The 17,744-nt window shown below is 39.5% G+C and overlaps 1 protein-coding gene across 4 annotated transcripts in view; it reads left to right on the plus strand.

The window, feature by feature from the left end:
• Nucleotides 1–3,505: 3,505 nt before the first annotated feature.
• ZCCHC4 (zinc finger CCHC-type containing 4) overlaps nt 3,506–17,744 on the plus strand; it is a 59,271-nt gene continuing 45,032 nt past the window's right edge. For all 4 annotated transcript variants that reach the window (XM_040237960.1, XM_040237961.1, XM_040237962.1 and 1 more), the window contains exons 1-3: nt 3,506–3,668; nt 4,431–4,549; nt 5,261–5,343. In XM_040237960.1, coding sequence (XP_040093894.1) covers nt 3,542–3,668; nt 4,431–4,549; nt 5,261–5,343 — 329 coding nt within the window. In that variant the 5' untranslated portion in view covers nt 3,506–3,541. The remainder of the gene's footprint in view (nt 3,669–4,430; nt 4,550–5,260; nt 5,344–17,744) is intronic.

Raw genomic sequence — 17,744 nt, forward strand, 5'->3', positions numbered from 1 at the left:
TAGTTCTTTGCTTTCTGCCATAAGGGTGGTGTCATCTGTATATCTGAGGGTATTGATATTTCTCCCGGCAATCTTGATTCCAGCTTGTGCTTCTTCCAGTCCAGCGTTTCTCATGGTGTACTCTGCATATAAGATAAATAAGCAGGGTGACAATATACAGACTTAATGTATGCCTTTTCCTATTTGGAACCAGTCTGTTGTTCCATGTCCAGTTCTATCTGTTGCTTCCTGACCTACAGATTTCTCAAGAGGCAGGTCAGGTGGTCTGGTATTCCCATCTCTTGAAGAACTTTCCACAGTTTGTTGTGATCCACACAGTCAAAGGCTTTGGCATAGTCAATAAAGGAGAAAGCAGGAATAGATGTATTTCTGGAGCTCTCTTGCTTTTCTGATGACCAAATGGATGTTGGCAATTTGATCTCTGGTTCCTCTACCTTCTCTAAAACCAGCTTGAACATCTGGAAGTTCATGGTTCATGTATTGTTGATGCCTGGCTTGGAAAATTTTGAGCATTACTTTACTAGTGTGTGAGACAAGTGCAATTGTGTGGTAGTTTGAGTATTCTTTGGCATTGCCTTTCTTTGGGACTGGAATGAAAACTGACCTTTTCCAATCCTGTGACCACTGCTGAGTTTTCCAAATTTGCTGGCATATTGAGTGCAGCACTTTCACAGCATCAACTTTCAGGATTTGAAATAGCTCAACTGGAATTCCATCACCTCCACTAGCTTTGTTCATAGTGATGCTTCCTAAGGCCCACTTGACTTCACATTCCAGGATGTCTGGCTCTAGGTGAGTGATCACACCGTCATGGTTATCTGGGTCATGAAGATCTTTTTTGTATAGTTCTTCTGTGTATTCTTGCCACCTCTTCTTAATATCTTCTTCTTCTGTTAGGTCCATACCATTTCTGCCCTTTATTGAGCCCATCTTTGGATGAAATGTTCCCTTGGTATCTTGAATTTTCTTGAACAGAGCTCTAGTCTTTCGCGTTTTTTTTTGTTTTCCTCTATTTCTTTGCAATGATCACTGAGGAAGGCTTTCTTTTCTTTCCTTGCTATTCTTTGGAACTCTGCATTCAAATGGGTATATCTTTCCTGTTCTCCTTTGCTTTTTGCTTCTCTTCTTTTCACAGCTGTTTGTAAGGCCTCCCAGATAGCCATTTTGCTTTTTTTGCATTTCTTTTTTTGGGGAGGATGGTCTTGCTCCCTGTCTCCTGTACAATGCCATGAACCTCCGTCCATAGTTCATCAGGCACTCTGTCTATCAGATCTAGTCCCTTAAATCTATTTCTCACTTTCCCTGTATAATCATAAGGGATTTGATTTAGGACATACCTGAATGGCTTAGTGGTTTTCCCTACTCTCTTCAACTTTAGTCTGAATTTGGCAATAAGGAGTTAATGATCTGAGTCACAGTCAGTTCCCTGTCTTGTTTTTGCTGACTGGATAGAGCTTCTCCATCTTTGGCTGCAAAGAATATAATCAGTCTTATTTCTGTGTTGACCATCTGGTGATGTCCATGTGTAGAGTCTTCTCTTGTGTTGTTGGAAGAGGGTGTTTGCTATGACAAGTGCGTTTTCTCGGCAAAACTCTATTAGCTTTTGCCATGCTTTATGCTGTACTCCAAGGCCAAATTTGCCTGTTACTCCAGGTGTTTCTTGACTTCCTACTTTTGCATTTCAGTCCTTTATAATGAAAAGGACATCTTTTTTGGGTGTTACTTCTAGAAGGTCTTGTAGGTGTTCATAGAACCATTCAACTTCAGCTTCTTCAGCATTACTGGTTGGGGCATAGACTTGGATTACTGTGATATTGAATGGTTTGCCTTGGAAATGAACAGAGATCATTCTGTCATTTTTGAGATTGCATCCAAGTACTGCATTTCGGACTCATTTGTTGACTGTGATGGCAACTCCATTTCTTCTAAGGGATTCTTGCCCACAGTAATAGATATAATGGTCATCTGAGTGAAATTCACCCATTCCAGCCCACTTTAGTTCACCGATTTCTAAAATATCAACGTTCATTCTTGCCATCTCCTGTTTGACCACTTCCAATTTGCCTTGATTCGTGGACCTAACCTTCCAGGTTCCTATGCAATATTGCTCTTTACAGCATTGGACCTTACTTCCATTACCAGTTACCTCCACAACTGGGTGTTGTTTTTGCTTTTCCTCTGTCTCTTCATTCTTTCTGGAGTTATTTCTCCACTCTTCTCCAGTAGCATATTGGGCACCTACTGACTTGAGGCGTTCATCTCTCAGTGTCCTATCTTTCTGCCTTTTCATACTGTTCATGGGGTTCTCAGGGCAAGAATACTGAAGTGGTTTGCCTTTCCCTTCTGCAGTGGACCACATTTTGTCAGAACTCTCTACCATGATCCGTCAATCTTGGTTAGCCCTACACAACAAGAATCATAGTTTCATTGAGTTAGACAAGGCTGCGGTGCATGTGATCAATTTGATTAGTTTTCTGTGATTGTGGTTTTCAGTCTGTCTGCCCTCTGATAGAGAAGGATAAGAGGCTTATGGAAGCTTCCTGATGGGATAGACTGACTGAGGGGGAAACTGGGTCTTATTCGGATGGGCGGGGCCATGCTCAGTAAATCTTCAATTCAATTTTCTGTTGATGGGTGGAGCTCTGTATATATATAGTATATATTACATACTATAGATATTGACTGTTTTATCTACAACCATTCATGTGTTTACTGCAGTTACATAATAAGTCTTGAAATTGGGTAAACTAATTTCTCCTACTTCATTATTTTTCAAAATTGTTTAAGCTATTGTAGTTTTCTCACCTATCCTTATGAATTTCCGAATAATATTGTCCAAATCTACAAACAACTGACAAAGATATGCTGTAAATATGGGTATAAGTGACATTTTTACTAAGTTGAGTCTTCAGCTATTTTTATCAGTCGTGGCTGGTGGTGGTGGTCATGTTGCCTTTTGGATTTCTAACCAGACCAAGTCTTTGCTGCACTGCTAAGAGTCATCTGTGGTATAACCTTCACAGAGTGTAAGGGCGAAAGTCGTTCAGTCCTGTCTGACTCTTTGCGACCTCATGGACTATACAGTCTGTGGAATTCTCAAGGCCAGGATACTGGAGTGGGTAGCCTTTCCCTTCTCTAGGGAATTTTTGCAATCTAGGGATAGAACCCAAGTCTCCCCCATTTCAGGCGATTCTTTACCAGCTGAGCCTCAAGGGAAGCCCAAGAGTCATGGCTATATTCTTATGTAAGGAGGGTACTCACGGATCCTAAGGTACTAAGGCTGAGGCAGAAAATAGGTGAGCTTACTGCACAGGGTCCAACAAGTTGCCCGTCAACCCATCCTGTCTCCCACTCACTCCCAGGAGAGGGACCTCTTAGCCTCCAGCTAGCAAGGGACAGGGTTTAGGGGCATGACCTCCGCTCCAGCGGCCGAAGTTCCTCCTAGCAGCGTGGGGGCGCTCTAAAGGGGCTGCAGGTCCAAGCGTCGCTCTTTCTCAGCCTCTTTGGTCCGGACTGAGGCTTTCGGGACGGCGGTGGGAAGATGGCGACCTCCAGGGACCAGCTTGGAACCTTGGAGGCAGAGGGGAGCTCGGGTCGCCAGGGATACTCGGGAGTCGAGGTGGTGCTTTCTTCTGATCCCGCCACCTCCGCTCCGCTGTGCCCTCACGGTGGGTCCGCGTCTGGGCTCAGCCTGGTTGTCGGGCGCCAAGGGGCGTGGTTAGCCTGAGCGCGCCTGGGGCATTTAGGGCTCCCAAATTTTTATCTGCCTCTCCCACTGAGTATGGTTCTAGAAGACACTCCTTCCTCGGGAAGTTGTGCTTCTCCACTTACTTAAGAAACCTTCAAAGAAGCCTTCCTGTTGTGATTTTGGCTCCATCGCGGTTACATCTTTTTTGAAGGGATGAGGCAGAGGCTAGGGACAAAGGATGTATGTTATTGAGTAATTCCCATTGCGAAGTACTTTGATATTTCATTTGTTGATTTGCTTTATTTTTAGTTAAAAAAACGTTAGGGAGGCGCGAAATCATGAATTCTTGCTTAGAAACCAGACCCAGTTTTTCTCTAACTCGCGGAGAGAGAGTGTGTCCAAATCTAAAAGCTAAGAGTTTCCCTGAAAAGGTAACTGAGCCGAGGTAACAAAGTGCTCAGTTGTTCGAACTCTGTTGTTGTGTCAGGACCTAGACGGTTCACCATGTGGACTGCAACTGTACTGACGCTAGCATTTTCTTTCTGGAGAGACTGGTTTTCAAAATATATTTCCTAAGTAGTCAGTGCCTGAATGTTGTGACTTTCGGTTAAAAAAAAGTTATCGAAGTATTGCATTTAATTATGACAACGTATGCATAAAACTAAAACATTTTATTTAAGGTCGGTGAAAACCATAAACTTGATATCGATGACTGACATGTTTTTTCTTATTATGGAACTAGGACCTACTCTTCTGTTTGTAAAGGTGATCCAAGGGAAAGAAGAAACACGGAGGTTTTATGCCTGTTCAGCTTGTAGAGATAGAAAAGATTGTAATTTTTTTCAATGGGAAGATGAAAAGGTATATCAGCTTTCTGGATATATTTATTTATTTATTTTTGATGTGTGTGACATTTTGTTGAGAATGTATGAGATAAACCTCTTAAGAGATGAAGATACCATATTTTTTGGTCCAGAGATTGGAGTTTATATTTACTTTGAACTTACTCTGACTACTGATGTCTTAAACTAGTGTCTCAAAGAATGAATTTCCTTTAAAACTTCCTGAGGTATTAATACTGAGTTTGCAAATATAGATTTCTTCCTGAAGAATTCCAGGAAATGTTTTAGAAAAACCCTTTTTGAGAAGCGTTTGCATCAAACATCTTTTCTTCAGCTACTGGATGGCTGACGAAGGCACTGTGAGATACATTTATGAGCTTGGTATCCTCTTGGCTTAGTGCCAATTCAAGTTTCTGAAAGTTTTGACTAGAAAACTTTCAGCTTTGTTAGGTTTATTGGGAAACAGTCTGTGTGCCACACTCTTTTGTAGACTTTTTAAGATCACCGTGTCTGAATTAATCTCTTAGTGATTCAATACGTTGTTTACTGTTTCAAACTGCTCTAGAGTTTCCCCAGCTTAATGTCTTTTGTTTTCCCCTGAAATGAATGCTTGTTTACAGCTTTGAGCTGCCTGAGTTTCTGGCTTCTTGGTGTTCGAATATGATACCACTTTTTCTAGGATGTTAGCCAGTTTGATGATTTACTAAGTGGATTTTGTACCATCTTTCAGTTGTCAGGAGCCAGACTTGCTGCCCGGGAAGCCCATAACCGAAGCTGTCAGCCTCCTTTATCCCGATCTCAGTGTGTGGAAAGGTACTGATGGGGTGTCACTTTTAATTTATTATCCCATTGTTGATTTTTTTCTCTGTGCCTTTTAAGTTTACTTTAAGTAATTAGTGTATTTTTGTTGTGGTAAAATGTATATTTAACATTTGCCAATTCAGTTCAGTTCAGTTCAGTCGCGTCCAACTCTTTGCGACCCCGTGAACCACAGCACGCCAGGCCTCCCTGTCTATTACCAACTCCCTGAGTACACCCAAACCCATGTCCATCGAGTTGGTGATGCCATCCAACCGTCTCATCCTCTGTCGTCCCCTTCTCCTGCCCTCAATCCCTCCCAGCATCAGGGTCTTTTCAGATGAGTCAGCTCTTTGCATGAGGTGGCCAAAGTATTGGAGTTTCAGCTTCAACATCAGTCCTTCCAATGAACACCCAGGACTGATCTCCTTTAGGATGGACTGGTTGGATCTCCTTGCAGTCCAAGGGACTCTCAAGAGTCCTCCAACACCACAGTTCAAAAGCATCAATTCTTTGGCACTCAGCCTTCTTCACAGTCCAACTCTCACATCCATACATGACCACTGGCAAGCCTTGACTAGATGGACCTTTGTTGGCAAAGTAATGTCTCTGCTTTTTAATATGTTGTTTAGGACTTCACTTTTCACTTTTATGCATTGGAGGAGGAAATGGCAACCCACTCCAGTGTTCTTGCCTGGAGAATCCCAGGGACGGGGGAGCCTGGTGGGCTGCCGTCCATGGGGTCACACAGAGTCGGACACGACTGAAGCGACTTAGCAGCAGCAGCAGATTGGTCATAACTTTCCTTCCAAGGAGTAAGCGTCTTTTAACTTCATGGTTTCAGTCACCATCTGCAGTGATTTTGGAGCCCAGAAAAATAAAGTCAGCCACTGTTTCCACTGTTTCCCCATCTATTTGCCATGAAGTGATGGGTTATCAGATGCCATGATCTTCGTTTTCTGAATGTTGAGCTGTAAGCCAACTTTTTCATTCTCCTCTTTCACTTTCATCAAGAGGCTCTTTAATTCTTCTTTACTTTCTGCCATAAGGGTGGTGTCATCTGCATATCTGAGGTTATTGATATTTCTTCCAGCAGTCTTGATTAGCTTGTGCTTCCTCTAGCCCAGTGTTTCTCAAGATGTACCCTGTATATAAGTTAAATAAGCAGGGTGACAGTGTACAGCCTTGACGTACTCCTTTTCCTATTTGGAACCAGTCTGTTGTTCCATGTCCAGTTCTAACTGTTGCTTCCTGACCTGCATATAGATTTCTCGAGGGGCAGGTCAGGTGGTCTGGTATTCCCATCTCTTTCAGAATTTTCCACAGTTTGTTGTGATCCACACAGTCAAAGGCTTTGGCGTAGTCAATAAAGGAGAAATAGATGTTTTTCTGGAACTCTCTTGCTTTTTCCATGATCCAGCAGATGTAGGCAATTTGATCTCTGGTTCCTCTGCCTTTTCTAAAACCAGCTTGAACATCTGGAAGTTCACAGTTCACGTATTGCTGAAGCCTGGCTTGGAGTATTTCAGGCATTACTTTACTAGCGTGTGAGATGAGTGCAATTGTGCAGTAGTTTGAGCATTCTTTGGCATTGCCTTTCTGATCACATGGACCACAGCCTTGTCTAGCTCAGTGAAACTGAGCCATGCCCTGTGGGGCCACCCAAGACGGGTGGGTCATGGTGGAGAGGTCTGACAGAATGTGGTCCACTGGAAAAGGGAATGGCAAACCACTTCAGTATTCTTGCCTCGAGAACCCCATGAACAGTGTGAAAAGGCAAAAAGATAGGATACTGAAAGAGGAACTCCCCAGGTCGGTAGGTGCCCAGTATGCTACTGGAGATCAGTGGAGAAATAACTCCAGAAAGAATGAAGGGATGGAGTCAAAGCAAAATCAACACCCGGTTGTGAATGGGACTGGTGATGGAAGCAAGGTCTGATGCTGTAAAGAGTAACATTGCATAGGAACCTGGAATGTTAGGTCCATGAATCAATGCAGATTGGAAGTGATCAAACAGGAGATGACAAAAGTGAACATCGACATTCTAGGAATCAGCGAACTAAAATGGACTGGAATGGGTGAATTTAACTCAGATGACCATTATATCTACTACTGTGGGCAGGAATCCTTTAGAAGAAATGGAGTAGCCATCATAGTCAACAAGAGTCTGAAATGCAGAACTTGGATGCAATCTCAAAAATGACAGAATAAAGTGGCGATAATTACATTAACAGTGTTGTGCAACCATCACCACTACATCACCCCCAAACAAATTCTGTCACTGTTAAGTAATAACTCTCCATTGCACCTTTCTCTAGTCTGCGATAACCTCTAATCTACTTTTTGTCTCTATGCATTTGACCATTCTAGGTACTTCAGATAACAGGAATCATCTGTATTTGTCCTGTTGTGTCTGGCTTATTTCACTTAGAGTAGTGTTTTCAAGGCTTATCCATGTTGTAGCATGTATCAAAACTTCATCCTTTTTATGGCTGAATGATATTCATTTGTATATGTGTACCACATCTTGTCTATCCATCAGTGGACACCCAGATGTTTCCACCTTTTGGCCATTGTATGTAATAGTCAACACATGTTGGTGTATAAATAGTTTGAGTCCCTGTTTTCATTTCTTTGTGTATATCCCTAGGAGTAGAATTACTGGATCATCATGGCATCCGGTCCCATCACTTCATGGGAAACAGATGGGGAAACAGGGGAAACAGTGTCAGACTTTATGTTTTTGGGCTCCAAAATCACTGCAGATGGTGACTGCAGCCATGAAATTAAAAGACTCTTACTCCTTGGAAGAAAAATTATGACCAACCTAGATAGCATATTCAAAAGCAGAGACATTACTTTGCCGACTAAGTCCGTCTAGTCAAGGCTATGGTTTTTCCTGTGGTCACATATGGATGTGAGAGTTGGACTGTGAAGAAGGCTGAGCACCGAAGAATTGATGCTTTTGAACTGTGGTGTTGGAGAAGACTCTTGAGAGTCCCTTGGACTGCAAGGAGATCCAGCCAGTCCATTCTGAAGGAGATCAGCCCTGGGTGTTCTTTGGAAGGAATGATGCTAAAGCTGAAACTCCAGTACCTTGGCCACCTCATGCGAAGAGCTGACTCATTGGAAAAGACCCTGATGCTGGGAGGAATTGGGGGCAGGAGGAGAAGGGGACAACTGAGGATGAGAAGGCTGGATGGCATCACTGACTCGATGGATGTGAGTCTGAGTGAACTCCGGGAGTTGGTGATGGACAGGGAGACCTGGCGTGCTGCGATTCATGGAGTTGCAAAGAGTTGGACATGACTGAGTGACTGAACTGAACTGATGATAATACTGTTTAGTTTTTTGAGAAATTGCCAGCCCGTTTTCTACAGTAGCTTCACTGTTTTATATCCCACCCCCTCCAGCAATGTAGGAGGGTTCCAATTGCTGCATGTCTTTATTAACATGTATTATTATTATTTTTTGCTACTAGCAGTTGTGTAGTGGTATGTCATTATGGTTTTGATTTTTGTTTCCTTCTGTATTAATGGTGTTGACCATCTTTTCAGATGCATTTTGGCCATTTATATATCTTCTTGGAGAAATGTCTATTCATGTCCTTTGTCTACTTTAACAAGGTCATTACTGTTTTTGTAGTTGAGCTGCAGGAGTTCTTTATATGTTCTAGGTGTGTGTGTGTGCATGCATACACTCAGTTGCATCTGATTCTTTGTGACCCCAAGGACTGTAGCTCGCCAGGCTCCTCTGTCCATGGGATTTTCGGGCAAGAATATTGGAGTGGGTTGCCATATATTACTCCAGGGGATCTTCGCAACCCAGGGATTGAACCTGAATCCCTTGTGTCTCTTGCTTTGGCAGGGGGATTCTTTACCACAAGAGTGTATCAAAGGGTCTCATCTTTCAATTTTTATTGTTGTTGTTGCGTGTGCTTTTGTTATCATAGCTAAGAATCATTGCCAAATCCAGGTTCATAATTTACTGTAATCTTCTTTATTGAAATAGTATTAATAAAAGAACTAAAAATTTTTTTTTAAACTATAACATCTGTCTTTAAAAATCTGCATTTTTAAAATGTTTTATTGGGTTAACTGGAATTGAGTCACAGGTTTAATTTGTTGGTAAACTTGTGAAGAAAACTCATCCCTTTCCTTTGTGGTAGGCATCGTGCTCTATGTGCTGGGGGAAGCTTCTCTCAAAGCCTCTAGGGGTTGTTGATGACAAACAGGTTTTCACTCTCGTGACAGCTCTTTCTGGTTACCTGGGCTGCTGTGTTGAGAAGGATTCTGAAGTCTTGTCTAGGTTAAGTGGAAAGGATAGTGGGATCTGTTAAAAATGTCTTCCTGAGCTTTTAAAGTCCTTTGATGGAGGTGACTTTTTTTAAGATAACTTGATTGCCCCTTAACTACAGTACTTAGTGATATCTACTTAATTTATGGGAATTAAATCAACAATGAAAAATGTTGAAAGGAGAGTTAATGAAAATTGGGTACCACTGAGCCAGGCATTATGTGAGGTGTTTTCGATGTGAAGTGAAGTGAAAGTCACTCAGTTGTGTCCAACTCTTTGTGACCCCAAGGACTGTAGCCCACCAGGCTCCTCTGTCCATGGGATTCTCCAGGTGAGAATACTGAAGTGGGTTGCTGTTTCCTGCTCCATGAGATACTATTTAATCCTGCCAAGGTGGTTTAGATGAAAATTGCGGCTTGGAGAAGTTAAGTTAACCTCATCAACTTCATACTACTAGAATGACTGAGCAGTGACTCAAACTTATGCCTCTCTGATTCTAAAGTGGTATTTTTAAGCATATAGTTCAGTTCAGTTCAGTAGCTCAGTCATGTCTGACTCTTTGCGACCCGATGAATCACAGCACACCAGGCTTCCCTGTCCATCACCAACTCCCGGAGTTTACCCAAACTCATGTCCATCGAGTCAGTGATGCCATCCAGCCATCTCATCCTCGGTCGTCCCCTTCTCCTCCTGCCCCCAATCCCTCCCAGCATCACAGTCTTTTCCAATGAGTCAGCTCTTCCCATGAGGTGGCCAAAGTATTGGAAGCTTCAGCTTTTGCATCAGTCCTTCCAGTGAACACCTAGGACTGATCTCCTTAGGATGGACTGGTTGGATCTCCTTGCAGTCCAAGGGACTCTCAAGAGTCTTCTCCAACACCACAGTTCAAAAGCATCAGTTCTTCGGCACTCAAAGCAGATAGTAATTAATATATGATGTATAGTAATTTAATTTAAGGAGATTTAAGGATATAAAAGTTATATAGAGATACATTATTATGAGGTTATCATAATGAGATAGAATAAATGCAGAAAGTAGAAAGTAGGAAAGCATCATCATGGTTTTTCCCTTTGAAGCCATCACTTTGGTCATTTTCTAGTACTTTCCCCCTGGCCTTTTTCCTGTACAAAGGGGTTGTGGTCATAATGTGTACTTAGTTTTGTACTCTACCATATCACTTTTAGCTAATAAGCATGTATTTCATGTTATTGCATAAAAATACTGGTGATTCAGTTAAACTCCATAAGAAAATTTAGATGATCTTCTTTCCTTACATTATAAAATTTTAGCCTGGAGCCAAACCACTGTGCAAATCTTTGTACTGCCAGAGTATGGTTTTTGATACTGAAGAATTTTTGAAATACATATTTCATGATAATTAGAAATAAAAACACTGGCTAGAATATGAAAATATTAAAATTTTTTCAAAAGGTTATTTCCTGAGGGCTGTAATTTCATCTGTTCTAGTGCTGATTATTGAGAGGTTGTCTTAAATCATCTGTGATCTAAAACATCAGATTTTGTTCCCCAGGCCTCTGTCCATTTATCTATCCTTCCATCCATCCAGTCATTTATTCATTCTTTGTTGAGGACTCAAAAAAAACTTAAAATGCTAGTAATAATGGAGTTGAGATATATTTAAAAATAATCCAGTGCAAAGAAGATGTACTGTGTTGCCAGTATTCTTAGAAAAAACTGGGTACTGTGGAAGGTCAGAAGCTTTACAGATTACTTGTGCCTTCACTAACTGATTCAGTTTAAGGATATGGTATTTTATAGATTTTGGAGGATTGGTAAAAGTTTACACTTTCTGAAGTGTAGTGTCATTGATTTTACTGCATCACTTTATAGCTGATGCTCTTATTTATGCTTTCTTATTTGCTTGCTTCAGAGTGAAAAGTTTGAAATTAATCATTCTTCAAAATTAAGTGTTGCCTTTCTCAAACCAAAGCTTATTAAATTACCTGTTCTATGCTATTAATTGCTTATTCTTTTAGTGTGTCTTCAGTTTGAGACTAGCAAATTATTCTTGTGTGTAATGGACCTAAGGATGACATACTATTACTTGAGATTATAATTGTTTTCTAATTTAATTTTATACAACTCATTTGTGTTATCTTATTAAGTAACTATATTGAAAGTGTTAAAATGCATTTAAACATTATACCTATTTTATAAAGCAAACTTTTTATCTGTTACTGTGACATAGCATTAGCTTTTCATTGATTTAGTTTTGAAATTGTTAGAAAAGAACAATTGTAGTTATTGAGATAAATAGACTTTTGTTACTTGATTTTTATTATGGAACTGGCAGTGCTGCACAGACTTCTAAGTTCTACAATATAGGATTTGATAATCATTTTCCTAATTTTACTCTTTGAACCATGCTTTATATTCATATGTGTTCAGCTGACTGGTTTACATTTTGTGCCTGAAACTTGACTTTCCTTACAGTTTTTAGCTGCCTGTTATGTATGCTATTATGTAGTATGTTGGCATCTTTATCATGATCCCGGAAGTCTTAGGGAAGATTTATTTTAATGCTAAAATCAGCATTAATTTATGTGCATCCAGATACTTTTGTTTAGTTGATAATTCATTTGGTTACATGTTTTTCAGAGCTCATTTAAACTCAGATTTTCAAGGTCTGCTATTAGGGAAATGCCATAAACATAATTTGTCTACTCTTGGAAAGACAAATGGAACATCAAATGGAGATCAATAAAAGTGACATTCAGAATGCTAGCCTGCAGTTTGTGAGTCATGCTGAGCCATGCAGCAGAATGAATTTCTTTTTGCCCCCGGGTGTGTGTAGTAAGTACAAATGAGGAGGGAGCGCTGAGTAATCCTTCGCTCTGGAGTCTCATGTTCTTCCTACCAAGCTTAAAAAAACTCTTGTGTCTGAATGTTACATAAAGCCATGTCGTTGAATGATGATGTAATTTTGGATAGAAATATGCCTGAGATCTCAGTTGATCTTATCAAGAGAAGGTTTCTAAACTAGCAATAAAAACTTTCTGAAGGATAGCTTTGACCAGACACAAAATATGTAAGTGGAAGTTCATTTAACATTGTTCTTTTTCTTTTCTTAAAAATAATTAAACTTGGTGGCTTAAGATAGTTCCATGTAGTTAGTGAATTGCCACACTAGCCCCTGGCTTTGAACTTTCATCTCTTCCTGGGGATTTGTACTTTGTCCTGCCTTCAGTTGGCTTCAATGGGTGTGTGATAGGCAGTCCCTTTGCCTGTTTTTAAGTAGCAGAAGGTGACATAGCTTATCTCTTTGGGGAGCTTCCTTTCTTCTTTTTCTTGTAAAGCCTTTGATTGTTTTTGTCATTCATTCAATGATGAGTGTTTACTTCTCTGATATCCAAAGTGTGCTTCAGTTTCCAGGGCTTCTTCAGGCGGTGCTAGCAGTAAAGAACCCGCCTGCCAGTGCAGGAGCTGTAAGAGATGTGGGTTTGACCCCTGGGTTGAGAAGATCTCCTGGAGGAGGGCACGGCAACCCACTCTAGAATTAATGCCTGGAGAATCCCACGGACAGAGCAGCCTAGCGGGCTACAGTCCATAGGGTCGCAAAGAGTCAGACACGACTGAAGCAACGTACGTGCTTCCGCTCTGTTCTGGTTTGGTCCTTTGTGTTTCGGGACTGAGTCATAGGATGATGGCAGTGGCGCTCCACCTACAGTCTGGCTGATGGCAGTTTTAAATCATGTCTCAATATCCTCGATGCTAAAATATGAAAATGTATGCATCTTCTGCTAAGTCGCTTCAGTAAATGTGATGAAATAGGTTGATTGGATTTTGCTTTTGTGATCCAGTCTTTCTTCTAATGGGTGGGTTTATTTAGCCCGTTTTAATGGTAGGTATGATAGATATGCTTGGTCCTGGTTTTGTTGTATGATATTTATTGCTTCTTTTTATTCTCTTTTACTCTATGGTCTATGTTTGCTTTTATTTTTTTAATGTGCGTTTCTTCTGTATTATTATTTTTCATGGTTGCCTTTGTGGTTTTTTAAACCAGATTTAATTTTTTTTTATATTGCCTTCCTTCATCTAAAAATGAGAAATGGTGACTTTATATATTTCTTCTTCTTCTGTCTTTCCTTCTCTATAGTTACCATCTGATTTCAGTTGATTATTTCTTTTTAGGGTTAACCTCATACCTTTGATTATTGCTTATAGCACTTTTACTTGATTTTTCAGTTTTAAATTATATCTTTGGGCCTATGGCTCTAAAACATGAGAAAATCAGTATACTTCTACTAACTCCCACTTTCTCTTCCCCTTCCTCTGCTGGTTTTATTTGGATTTTTATTGTTTCCATTTTATACTCTGATACTCATATTTTTTTCTCATTTTAGTCTGTGGTCAAATGGATTTAGTGCTGACTGACAGTCTACTGTTGTTGCATTTGGCTGAAATTTATCCTCCAGCAGTTTTAATTCTTTCATAAAAAACCTTTTATTAATTGAAAAATAATTTACATCAAAATATCCATGTGGCTATTGTGTGATTCCATTTATATTAAAACATGTATTAATCATAATAACTTCTTTTCTATACAGCTTTTGTTTTCCAACTACCTAGTAACAGTTTGGGGTTTATTTGTTTTGTAATGACTATCTGTTTAATTATTTATGTGCTTCAGAAATGATTCAATTGCAAACTTTCTGCCTGTTGTCTGAACTCTCTCAAAACATTCAGATGTAGCATAATCTCTCAGCTTCACCTTCTTAAAGAAATCTGTCCTCAAACTTTCTGAACTGCTCCTGACTGGAAAAGTTGCCCTTTCTCCTTGACATCCAGCTGTCCAGCAGTTTCTGCATGAAGTACCCAGATTACATAACCGTATAACCCATATTCTTCCAAGTCCAAAAATATTTAATGCCTTTATTCTTTGTTGTGTTTTTTTTTACAATTAGAAATTTAATCTCTATTTTTTTCTTTTATACATATATATATTTTAATTAAAGTATACTTGATTTACAATGTGTTAATTTCTGGTGTACAGTAAAGTGATTTGGTTTTATATGTTGTTAATCAGTTGCTAAGTTGTGTCCAACTCTTTGTGACCCCATGGACTAAAGCACGCCCAACTCCTCTGTCCTGCACTATCTCTTGGAGTTTGCTCAGATTCATGTCCATTGAATTGGTAATGTCATCCAACCATCTCATCCTCTACTGCCCTCTTCTCCTTCTGCCCTCAGTCTTTCCCAGCATCAGGGTTTTTTTCAGTGAGTTTTGGCTCTTCACATCAGGTTGCCACAGAATTGGAGCTTCAGCTTCAGCATCAGTCCTTTCAATGAATATTTAGGGGTAATTTCCTTTAGGATTGACTGATTTGATCTCCTTGCGGTCCAAGGACTCTCAAGAGTCTTCTGCAGAACTGCAGTTCAAAAGCATCTATTCTTCAGTGCTCAGCCTTCTTTATGGTCCAACTCTCACATCCATACATGACTACTGGAGAAACAAACCGTAACTTTGGCTGTATAGACCTTTGTCAGCAAAGTAATGTCTCTGCTTTTTAATACACTGTTTAGGTTGGTCATAGCTTTCCTTCCAAGGAACAAGCATCTTTTAATTTCATGGCTGCAGTCACTGTCTGCAGTGATTTTGGAGCCTAAGAAAATAAACTATCACTGTTTTCATTTTTTCCCCATCTGTTTGCCATGAAGTGATGAGACCAGCTGCCGTGATCTTCATTTTTCGAATGTTGAGTTTTAAGCCAGCTTTTTCACTCTCCTCTTTTACCCTCATTAAGAGGCTCTTTAGTTCCTCTTCACTTCCTGCCATTAGAGTTTTTATATATATATATTAGTTTTTCAGATTTGTCTCCATTATAGTTTATTACAAGATACTGAATAGAGTTTGCTATGCTATACAGTAGAGCCTTGTTGCTTCTTTTTTATGTATAGCAGTGTACATTTACTAATCCAAAACTCCTAATTTATCTCTCCCTACCCTCCTTTCCCCTGAGGTAACCATAAGTTTTTTACTATGTCTGTGTCACTCCTTTGTTCTTGAATGGCATTGTATTTAAATATAAAATTATTCGGGTGTGTATTTTCCTTGGGATTTTGCAGGATTGCTTCATGTCCTCCAGAGCAGTGCTTCTTAATGATCTGTGTTAAAGGGTCAGTGTTTCGTTTGTTTGCTTGATTTATATTTTTATTCACAGTTCACAGGGATTGGATACTTCTATAATATAATAAAAATATAATTAGAAAATAAGATGAAAAAGAAGACATACAAAATGCAAGCCCACATTTTTTATTATTAGACTGAACAGACATAAAGTACTCTGCCTAAATGGTATCAAACACTTAACTCTTAATGTCTGTCTTTGTCTGGTCAGGAACTAGAAGCACATGTTGGCCAACTCCAGTGCCTGGCCTCTTTGCAGAGCACTGTTCTAGAGTTAAGTAAGTACTGTAGATGTCTGGGGCTAGTTTGATTTGTTATCACCCAGCAGTTGACTTGATCTTTTATCTTTGTGCTTTGAAATCTTGTATTTCTGTAAATATTTTTATGCTGATACTTCATTGATAGGATTCTAGGTTGGGAATATATTTTCTTCAGAGTTTGGAAGGTAGTGTTCCAGCTTCTTTTGTCTTCCTTATGGCTGTTGAGAAGTTCAGGTTCAACAAGTTCATTCCTGATCTCTTTTGTGGGACCTGTGACTTTTTTGATCCCTCCATCAATTTTTTAGAATCTTTATTCTTAGAGATGTGATATGTCATGAGGGTGTATCTTGATGTGAGTCTGTTTTATTTTATTTTGCTGGGTGTTAGGTAAATCCTTGCAAACTGGAAACTCGTTTTCTTGAAGTCTGAGAAATTTCCCTAATTGTGTCCCCAATGTCAAAGAATGAAAAACTGAGTCCTACATGATTTTACGCCTGAGTAAAACCTAGTTCTTGCTTAATGATCTTCTGGAGTTGTCTTTGTTATTTGTTTTTTTTTCAGTTTGACTCTTGCCTTTCCTTTAAAGTGCTTTTTAACACCTCTGACTTAGGAAAATGTCAAGCATACACAAGAGAAGAGAGAGCAGTGTAAAGAGCCTCCTTTATTCTTTGCAGTATAAAAAGTCTGCTCTCACACCCAGCTTCATCAGTCATCAATATGAGGCTAATTTTGTTCCACCTGTACCCTCTACCCTCACCTTCAACCTGGACATTATATAGTTCTCCCCAGAAGTACTTCTCTATGTATAACAAGAGATAAGGCCTTTAAAAACATGATCACAATACTATTAAAATACTTAAAACGTAAACAGTTTCTTAATGTTATGTATCATGTGCAGTTAGTAATCAACATTTCTGTTTACCTCATAAATATCATTTTATAATTGGTCTGTTCATATCAGGATCCAGACAACCTTCACATACTGTAATTGGTTGATATTTTTCATTCATTGAAGAATGAGAGTCATTTGTCTGGTAGACTTTCCATATCTGAATTTGATTGATTGAATCCTGTAATGTCATCGAACTTTTATTCCATCCCCTGTATTTCTTGGAGATTAGTGTGTCACCAAAATCAAGTTCAGTTTTGGTAGCAGACTCTTCTGTAAGTGGTGGGGTGTATTTCCTTTAACATCTCATCAAAAGGCAGATAATATATCATAGTTTTCTTCATTTCTTGTGCATGTAGCTTACTGAGTTTGATCTTTGGATATAATTTTAGAAAATTTTAATCATTATTTTTTTTTAAGCTTTCTCCCCACTCTCCCTTCTTGGAGGTTCATTTTCACATATTTGGGACCTTTGATGTTTCATTTTAGATAGTGTCTAGAGCTATGTCTTCGAGTACCCCAATTTTTTTTTTTCTATAGTGTCTGAACTGCTGTTAGTCCTGAGTCCTATCTAACATGTTTTTCATTTCAGACAATTAAAAAATCTTCATAGGTTTGATTTTGGTCTTTTTCTGTTTTCCATGTCTTTACTTTGGCTGTTGCTTTTGTCTGCCTTCTTGAACACATGGAATATAGTTATAATAAAATGGCTTTACTGTCTCTGTCTGCTGATTGCATTGTCTCTGTCATTTCTGAGCTGGTTTGAATTGATTTTTTTTCTCCCTCATCATGGGTCACGTTTTCTTATTTCTTTGCATTCCTGA

This window comes from Oryx dammah, unplaced genomic scaffold (assembly GCF_014754425.2).
Source record: "Oryx dammah isolate SB20612 unplaced genomic scaffold, SCBI_Odam_1.1 HiC_scaffold_3, whole genome shotgun sequence".
Classification (NCBI taxonomy): Eukaryota; Metazoa; Chordata; class Mammalia; order Artiodactyla; family Bovidae; genus Oryx; species Oryx dammah.